The sequence below is a fragment of the Nannobrachium achirus genome, assembly GCF_963921795.1.
Source record: "Nannobrachium achirus genome assembly, chromosome: 2".
NCBI lineage: Eukaryota > Metazoa > Chordata > Actinopteri > Myctophiformes > Myctophidae > Nannobrachium > Nannobrachium achirus.
In genome coordinates this window covers 68,130,883-68,140,882 of record NC_137811.1, presented here as the reverse complement: position 1 = coordinate 68,140,882, position 10,000 = coordinate 68,130,883, and the positions used below count along the sequence as shown (strand labels likewise).

At 44.1% G+C, this 10,000-nt stretch overlaps 1 protein-coding gene across 1 annotated transcript in view; it reads left to right on the top strand.

The window, feature by feature from the left end:
- The window catches only part of LOC308299965 (protein NDRG1-like), a gene marked incomplete at both ends in the record, with an annotated part of 11,662 nt that overhangs the window by 1,252 nt on the left and 410 nt on the right, over positions 1–10,000 (top strand). The window contains 6 exons of the mRNA XM_080743733.1: positions 60–146; positions 7,528–7,584; positions 7,709–7,875; positions 8,846–8,945; positions 9,316–9,351; positions 9,555–9,606. Of these exons, the coding sequence (XP_080599859.1) occupies positions 60–146; positions 7,528–7,584; positions 7,709–7,875; positions 8,846–8,945; positions 9,316–9,351; positions 9,555–9,606 (499 nt within the window). The remainder of the gene's footprint in view (positions 1–59; positions 147–7,527; positions 7,585–7,708; positions 7,876–8,845; positions 8,946–9,315; positions 9,352–9,554; positions 9,607–10,000) is intronic.

The following is a 10,000-nucleotide window of genomic DNA, read 5'->3' as shown; positions in this document are numbered from 1 at the left end:
TGTGTGTGTGTGTGTGTGTGTGTGTGTGTGTGTGTGTGTGTGTGTGTGTGTGCGTGCAGCTGAACCATCCTGACCTGGTGGAGGGTTTGGTTTTGATCAACATCAACGCAAACGCAGAAACATTTATAGACACCATGACACACAAGGTCAGTTTTTTTTGTCTTTATCTATGTGATTGCGTGTGTGTGTGTGTGTGTGTGTGTGTGTGTGTGTGTGTGTGTGTGTGTGTGTGTGTGTGTGTGTGTGTGTGCGTGCGTGCGCGCCTGCATGCGTCGCTATTGTGCTCTGCACCATGCATGATTCATTCAACATCCAGAATGTAAAAACTACACAGCATGTCGGGTTATGTTACACTGCAGATTTCTTTGCAAATATTCCCAAACCTTGTTTATCATTGGGAACCAGAGAGGAGAACTCATCACTATATGATTGGCCTAGAGTCATCCCTTATTTACATAATATCACCCATCTAGGGTATGTTCCAAAGAGACATCACGTTTAACACTAAACATGGATGACTTATCCACTGAAACCCTATACTGCATTGACTGGAGTCCTCCCTTTTTTCTCTCTACAATAAATCGCTTCGCCTCATGCCAACACCTTCCTTCAGCCATTGTTTAATCACGACATCTTGTGAATCGTAGCTATGGTCCTTTTAGATACTCGCAGGGACGTGCTGGCCATTGGGAAAAGCGGGACAACTCCCGAACGGCCGGTTCATTATCGGTCGGTCCAGGCCGGGCCATTAGGAAAAAATGAAACTGTTTGCACAAAAGTAAAAATGTTACTGTTTGCACAAAAAGTAGTGAAACCAGCAGATCTACAGTGCGAGGCGTTGTGTGCTTGTAGATCGGCTGTTTTGACTAGTTTAAATCATTTTTTTTTTTTTTTTGGACATACACAGTGGCGAAACTAGCCCCCGGTGTGCCCCGATGCGAGATTTTCACCAAGTGCCCCACAACAACAACAACAACAACAACAACAACAACAACCACCTTTTTTCTACAGCGCAAATGCAGACAGCGCAAATGCGGGACACCAGGCTCCAACAGAAGACATCTACACACTCGCCATCTAATTCATGACAATATGTAGCCCAACCAAGTAGTGTCTCACTGTCTCCATCTCTCTCTGGTGCTAATGAACTCTTCCCTATGGCACTCCAACACAACAACTCTGACATTAGTCTTCACACTACAAACATCACCACGCCGTTTTTCCAAAACAGCATTATAAATATCATCCATTAAGACAACTAGGCCTACATTAATGACAGCACACAGTTTAATTGACAGTGATGCATCACTGCAAACCAGCATTATTTATATTAATTACTTAACTCACCTGCTAAAGTAAGGTGGATGACAACAACAAGACCAGTTGGGCACGTTTTGTTCCATATTCCACAGTGTCTTGGTTTTAGAGAGCATGGCAAATATTAACTGTTCCCCAAAGTCGTGTGTTGAAACTTTATATTCCATAATGCCCGAGAGTGTTGTTTTTACTTCAGAAGTTCAGAACGTCTCTTCAGCCTGTGTTCCGTCAGCAGCACTAAGGGGCCCTGTCATAGCTTCCTGTCATACCAGTGGACATTTCAAAACAAGAGTCATTGTATTGGATATTTGTAAAGTGATCATTCAACACATGTTTTATTTTGAAATGGTAGCAGCCTACTACAGGAAATAGATGCAACAGATCAGGACAGAAGCGGCTCCGTCTGTATACATTGTTATTATTAGATTTTTTTTTTTTCTCCTCCACCTGCGTGTGCCCCTGGACGTCACGGGCCCTAATGCGCATGCGTCGGCTGCGTCAGCGGTAGTTACGCATATCATATGGAAACTAGAAAATATTGTTCCTTCGAAACAATTGTGGGCTCGCTTCAAGCCAGAAAACAATGTCTATAAAAGTACAAAATGTCAAGATCGCAGGCAGTGCTCTCTTTGACGTTACTGAAATTAGCTGCATGCATGATTTGAGGCATTTTGTTCCAAAAATGTGTTATGCAAAAGTTGACCCGCTGGTGGCGCTATAACAGGCCAATGTGAGAAGGGAGGCATCTGTTCCTTGACCTAGTGGGAATGTGCTTGCAAGATTTCACGCATATCGCAGGCTGTATTCATGAATTAATTAAAAAATAAAGTGTGCATGCGTGTGTGCGTGCGTGAATGAATGAATAAATAATAAAGTGTGCGTGCGTGCGTGCGTGCACGTGCGTTCGCTCGCACGCACGCACGCACGCACGCACGCACGCACGCACGCACGCACACACGCAAGCACGCACACACGTGTGTGCATGTGCACTTTATTTATTTATTCATTCATTCATTGAATGAATGCGTTCGTGGAACGAATGCTCACTACGGTCATCTGTATTTTTTAAGCCCTGGGAAACCCACCTTAACGCCCTCATTAGCATAATGTATGCAAGCATAATGTATGCGCAACACGCCCACACGCATTTCCAAACCATGCACCAGCCCCAATTTTCATACGTCGACTAAGCTCCTCCCCTTCATTTACATACGGTCGTCTGCATTTTTTACGCGCTGGGAAACCCACCTTAACGCCCTCATTAGCATAATGTATGCAAGCATAATGTATGCGAACCATACCCAAACGCATTTCCAAACCATGCCCCGCCCCCAATTTGCATACGTCGACTAAGCTCCTCCCCTTCATTTACATACGGTCGTCTACATATTTTACGCGCTGGGAAACGCCACTTAACAGCCTCATTAGCATAATTTATGCGAACCACACACACACACATTTCCAAACCATGCACCGCCCCCAATTTTCATACGTCGACTAAGCTCCTCCCCTTCATTTACATACGGTCGTCTGCATTTTTTACGCGCTGGGAAACCCACCTTAACGCCCTCATTAGCATAATGTATGCGAGCATAATGTATGCGAACCATACCCAAACGCATTTCCAAACCATGCCCCGCCCCCAATTTGCATACGTCGACTAAGCTCCTCCCCTTCATTTACATACGGTCGTCTACATATTTTACGCGCTGGGAAACGCCACTTAACAGCCTCATTAGCATAATTTATGCGAACCACACACACACACATTTCCAAACCATGCACCGCCCCCAATTTTCATACGTCGACTAAGCTCCTCCCCTTCATTTACATACGGTCGTCTGCATTTTTTACGCGCTGGGAAACCCACCTTAACGCCCTCATTAGCATAATGTATGCGAGCATAATGTATGCGAACCATACCCAAACGCATTTCCAAACCATGCCCCGCCCCCAATTGGCATACGTCGACTAAGCTCCTCCCCTTCATTTACATACGGTCGTCTACATATTTTACGCGCTGGGAAACGCCACTTAACAGCCTCATTAGCATAATTTATGCGAACCACACACACACACATTTCCAAACCATGCACCACCCCCAATTTTCATACGTCGACTAAGCTCCTCCCCTTCATTTACATACGGTCGTCTGCATTTTTTACGCGCTGGGAAACCCACCTTAACGCCCTCATTAGCATAATGTATGCGAGCATAATGTATGCGAACCATACCCAAACGCATTTCCAAACCATGCCCTGCCCCCAATTTGCATACGTCAACTAAGCTCCTCCCCTTCATTTACATACGGTCGTCTAAATTTTTTACGCGCTGGGCAACGCCACTTAACAGCCTCATTTACATAATTAATGCAGACCACACCCCGACCTCATTTACATAATTAATGCAGCCTCATTTACATAATAATCAGGCTCGCCGCCCCGCACGCGATGACACCCTCGGGGACCCCCGCTATTTAATTATGTATTTATTTAGAAGGAAGGAAGGAAGGAAGGAGAAGGAAGGAAGAAAGAAAGAAAGAAAGAAAGAAAGAAAAGGAAGGAAGGAAGGAAATGAATTTGCCTAAATTTACGGGGTTCTTAACGAGGAGGCAGTTAATTAATTAATTAATTAATTTCAATTGAGGCGCACACGCACGCACGCACCACGCCCACACGCATTTCCAAACCATGCCCCGCCCCCCCCATTTGCATAAGTCGGCTTAATTTACATAATTAATGCATGCGACGCCCACAAAACTCATTACGTTAGGCCCACTTGTTAAGTCAGAGTCCTCCCTCTTGTTGAAACCACGCCCACTCGTTAACACATGGGCGGCCAAGGTTTATAACATTTATAGCTGTTGCTGGTGCCACCATTGACTTACGTTATGTTTTGATGAGCCCCGCAAGCTTCGTGCGTGTGCACGTGCGTGTCCAGAGAAGATTGAGGAGGTACTCCATTTGTTTACAAACGCTCGCGAAACTCGCGGTAAAAAAATCGCGGTAAATTCGCGGTAAAGTGTCGCCGTGAAAACAATCAGCTCTCTGCCTCCATGGGGCTGTTTTTACCTCATTCTCAGATAAAGCCGTTCTTATGTTTCAAAGTAGAATCTAAAGCCATGTAAAATCCTTCCGTGTGGGGAGAGACAGGGGGCTTCCTGCCCTGGCTGGGTGACGTAATGGATTCAGGGCATGCAAAGGGAAGCTGCGGTCTCGAAAAGTTAACTATTTGTTGACTCGTCCCTCGACGATATAACTTCCTGTGGCAGGGTGACATCTAGTGGCCATAACTCGTCCCTGAACGCGTTTGGCTCCCCAAGTGTTAATAGCAGATCTACAAGCTCACAACGCGTCTTGATGCGACGCGTTGTGAGCGTGTAGTTGAAACCACGCCCACTCGTTAAGTTCGACTCCACCCCTTGTATTTGCGTGTAATTACCCCGTCAGCGCGGTGACGAGAACGCTTGTCATGCGGCCTCATTTACAGGAAGGAAGGAAGGAAGGAAGCAAGGAAGGAAGGAAGAAAGAAAGAAAGAAAGAATTTGCCTAAATGTGTGGGGTTCTTAACGAGGAGGCAGTAATTACGCACGCACGCACGCATGCATGCATGCATGCACACACACACACACACACACACACACACACACACACACACACACACTTTCTTTGTTTATTTATTTATTTATTCATGTGTTCGTTCATTCATTATATATTTATTTATTTATTTATTTATTTAAATACTCTGTTGCTAGTATCCACAACTTTCCAACATCCCATAATGCATTGCGCAGAAAGTTGGATGGAGCTTCCGTGAGCTTGTATGTGGTATTTAATACCAGTAACACGAGAAGCCAGAAAGCGAGTTTGGAGACGGTAGCACGCTGCAAACCGGAGTTATGGCTCTTTAAAGCCCAGCCGATCGATAGGCAGACGCCTGGGGGGGGCGGAGTCCAGGGGCGGAAATAAATAAATAATTAATTACATAAATAATCAGTCTCGGAAACATAGTCGGGAAATAAATAAATAAATAATCAGTCTCGGAAACATAGTCGGGAAATAAATAATTAAACCAGTAAGACTCCCTAATATATACTGACTGCGTAGCGATTTGCGTGATTTTAGGGCAAAATCTGTAGGAGTAGTGTCCAAAAAGGGGTTTAAAAAAATCGGCCTGAAGGTGGCGCTACATGGGACAGATCCATGTTGATGACATGAGCGTAGAGCAAGTGTGTACCGATTTGTGTGATTTTAGGGCAAGATTTGTAGGAGCAGTGTCCAGAATGAGTTTTGGCCTCATGGTGGCGCTAGAAGAGGAGGGCCATGTGAGAATCGTAGTTTGGCAGGCAAGGACTGTGTGTGCCAAATTTGGCACGGATTGGGGCAGCGGTTGCAGAGATATGAGCAGGGCAAAAGTGTGACGGACAGACAGACAGCCGGTCGAGGTTTCGATAGGAACTGCGACCCGACGGTCGCAATTTATCAGTCAGTGGCGGCGCAGTTGGGCCTGGTGTGGAGACAGGGAAATAATTCATTCAATAAATAAAGCTCCTTTTAGTTGAGCTTGTACCAGTGAACTGTACTGTCATGAAACTTGTCGTAAAGTCTTCAATCAATCACTCGATAAAGGGGTCAATACAAACCCACATTTACCCAAAACAGCTGATCCACAAGCCCACATGCAGCCTTGTAGATCGGCTGTTTTTATTGTTTTATTTTTTAAATTGTTTCCCCCTGACTTAGTCTTTTCTAGGATCACCTTTTAGTTGACCTTGTACCAGTGAACTGTACTGTCAATGACACTGTACCTATGACAGTCCTATATCAATAATTCGTTCATTCATGAATGACTTCCCTGTGGAAATAAGCCAAAAACATTACTGGGATCTCCTTTTAGTTCATGTTTATTACGTATCTATCTATCTTCCTATCAACTGGTCACATGCATTCACATTGCACTGAACGCACGCACGCAAGCACGCACGCACGCACGCCCGCTCAGCAGCTGGCTTTTTTTCTTTTTTCTTTTTTTTCACAGAGCTCCAGACTCAGACACCGAGGTCTCGGAGGGCACCCAAGCCGGACTGCGTGCTCTGGCAGCGGCCGCGAAGCGGCCGCGGCCGCCCCAACCCACTGGAGCTAGGTAGAGTCTGGTGAAATAAAACCAATCAGTAGGTCCCCATCAACAGATGTCGCTGTAGCCAAGGAATTCACACCCAGCCTGCTCACCTGACCAGGAAGTCCAACCAGTCTGTGTTGGAGAAACAACTAACTGCTGCTGCTGCCTCAAGGTAGGAATCACAGTATGTGTGTTCACTAACACTAATCATTGCTATAGAGTGCTTGTTCAGTAACAGTGTTAAACGGCTCTATATTGTGACAGGAATCCTTCCCACCGAGTGTTTGTTCACTAACAGTGTTACAGTGTGATATGAAAGAATCCACATGAGGGCAGTGTTTCCATTCTCAACTCACTGAGTTGAACAGAGGGCGGAACCCAATGCAAAAACAAGTCCTATTATTTAGAAAGGAGTCACGTCAATGTCAGCATTTTTTTTTCTCTCTCTCTTTTTGGCAACATTATTTAAATCATTTTTTAAAATCATTTCACAATGTAAAAACAAAAATCATTTTGAGAAAAATGTAATGACCTATACACAGTATCTATAGGCTGTGTCTGTGTATATTCTGAGTGTAGATGTTGTTGTACTTTAACCACTTAAGCCCTGTGTCAGGGGTTCCCAAACTTTTTTGTCTCAGGGCACCCCATGAATATTTTTTTAATCCGAGGCACCCCTACATTATAATTTTCACTCCCAGCACCTTATATTTATAGCATATAGTCGTTGTCGGGTGGAAACCTTGTATGTCCAAAACCGTTTTGTATTTATCATCTATAAAATGTACTTGCGAGGCATTGTGTGCTTGTAGATCGGCTGTTTTCACTAGTTTAAATCATTTTTAAAATGATAAACACAAAACAAACGGTTTTGGACATGCATGGTTTCCACCCGAAAACAACGAAATATAACTCATGTAATTGTCCCACTGGCTTGTCACTTGCCATGATCTGAAATGGCAAATCTTTGAGTAGCGCGCAATGAGGGCCTCTCCCAACTCTATTTCCCGAGCTGAATCAGAGGCCCAGCACGTCCCTGGATACTCGAGTCTTTTGTGAACTGCATTTGTAACGTTGCTGTACTTATTCCAGATCACTGACTGGACGCACACGCTCACTGACTCCATCATCTCACACCTGTTCGGAAAGGTAAGCTTGACACCCGGCGAGTACGGTGCCCTTTGCTTTACCATAGCGACCGACCGCTTCATATTATTAGTTTCTTCTTTTCGTGATTTCCTTCTGTCTCTCTCTCTCTTTCTTGACTGTTCAGGATGAAATCCTGATCAACCTGGACCTGATCGCCACGTACCGCCACTACATCAACACGTCCATGAACCAGACCAACCTGGGACACTTCTGGCGCTCCTACAACAGCAGGCGAGCCCTGGACGTGGAGAGGCCCGTCCCTGAGGGAAACGTCAACGTCAGGACGCTCAAGTAAGTGAAGGTTTAAAAAAAATAAACATGTTGTCACCAAACGACCATGTCATGAAAATACTCCTTGACTCATTTTCAGGCACGTGCACACATAGACATCAAACTGCCATTTTACCGGTCAGTAAAAGTGCCCTATCCAGACGATGAATGCAGTTTTCACTATGTGGTGAAAGAAATGCAAATGCCCCTCTTTCCATGCCATAATCTGAAGGCAGCATTCAAGAGAATTGCCTTGTCTAAACTCTCCTGAACTTGAATGCAGCATCGTATGTTGAGAGAATTGCCCTCTCTGTGTAGAAATACATGCCATACGCCACATCTCCAGTATTCACTTGATTGATTATGCTTAGTTTAGTGTGGTATCAAGTGCAGAAAATAGCCGACCTTCAAGTTCACCATTTTTTTGCACGAGCTTGGAGGTCTGCTATTTTCTATATTTTCACCAATAGGCCCTTTTAGAAATGTCAGCCCCTGCCTCTCTAACATTCTCTGCACGTCCCTGCTCATTTTGACTCACTGACTTTTTCCGTTGACCGATATCCCGAGGGGTCTGACACCAAATCTCTTCACCACAGAATAGTGACGCCAGGCATCACATCACATCACATCACATCACATCACATCACATCACATCACATCACATCGCATAAAATCCCATCTAACATCCAGTTGACAGGTTAGATTAGAATAACATTACGATAAACTGCCAGTCTCTCTCACTCATCAATCAATATACTCACTCATCAATCAATATATCTATCTAGACTAGAGTAATCTGTCTGCCACACTCTCTTTGAAGCTCGCCGAGTCCATTTCATAGGACATTTAGCAGCTATATAAATTATAGCAGCCATATAAATGAAAACAAACATGAATTGACTATTCAGACTTTTCTGTTTGTCCGTCCATGCCCACAGTATCTGTATGCAGTGTCTGACCTCTCTGTCTGTATGTCTGTCTGTCTGTTTAGGTGCACCACTCTTCTCGTAGTTGGCGACAGCTCCCCAGCCGTGGAGGACGTTGTCGACTGTAACTCCAAACTCAACCCCACCAGGTCCACACTGCTGAAGGTACATTATAACCCACTGAAACACAACACTGATTCATGGGCTGACTCTCTGGCAGCAGCTGTATGCGGGTTTGCACTGCAAAAAAGAAAAAGAAATAAAAGATTCAACTAATTAGACATCGGTTCTCTAAATACCATTGACCATTATCAGATATACATCCACCACCAAAGATGCGATCACCTGTTGCACCTCTCACCTCTCCAAACTGTATCCTGTTGCAAACTGTTGCATGCCATTAGAAAACGCTGTTGTTTATATACTGACTAATGTTTGCATGTCAAAGCAATAGACCAATTACTACTATTACTATAGGTAATTATTGGTAAACATAAGACAACATAAGACATAAAGCCCTTCTCTGTCCCCCCAGATGTCAGACTGTGGAGGACAACCTCAAGTGGACCAGGTAGGCTTAACCACCTCTATGTCAACATGCTTGGATGTTTTGAGGTTTCTGGACTGCACATTTGTGAATATAATGTAGTGACAAACAGTGTGCAATTTGAACATCTGTTTCATAAAATAACATGAGCATTATTAGAAACCTGCTTCCTGAGTTTGATGACAAGCAGATCATGACTGTAATGTAATGTTTCTCTCTGTCCACAGCCAGCCAAAATGATTGAAGCCTTGAAATACTTCATCCAGGGCATGGGATACAGTACGTATCTATTCAAAACAGTTGTTTTACTCAACCTAGTACACTAGCAGTATAACAATTATACAAAACACAATACCAATTGGTACCAAGGCGAGATATAATGAACCGAAGTTAAGTTTACTAACTTTTTGTGCATAGTTTATGCTAGCCTATATTAAATACCAATCTGGTGCTACTAGTAACTACAAATGACTGACCTCTCCTCCAGAGGTCATCGCCGTGTTGGCTTGTGGTGGACATTTTTGTCAAAATATCTATTTTTGCCACAGACATACAAAAAAGATTGAGAGAAAAGGAGATAGCCCTGAAAGACTATAACAGGTCTATACCCTATACGGGGCCATTTGGTTCTATTTGTACTCACTCGAGTTATGGTGGTGCTTGAAAATTTCCG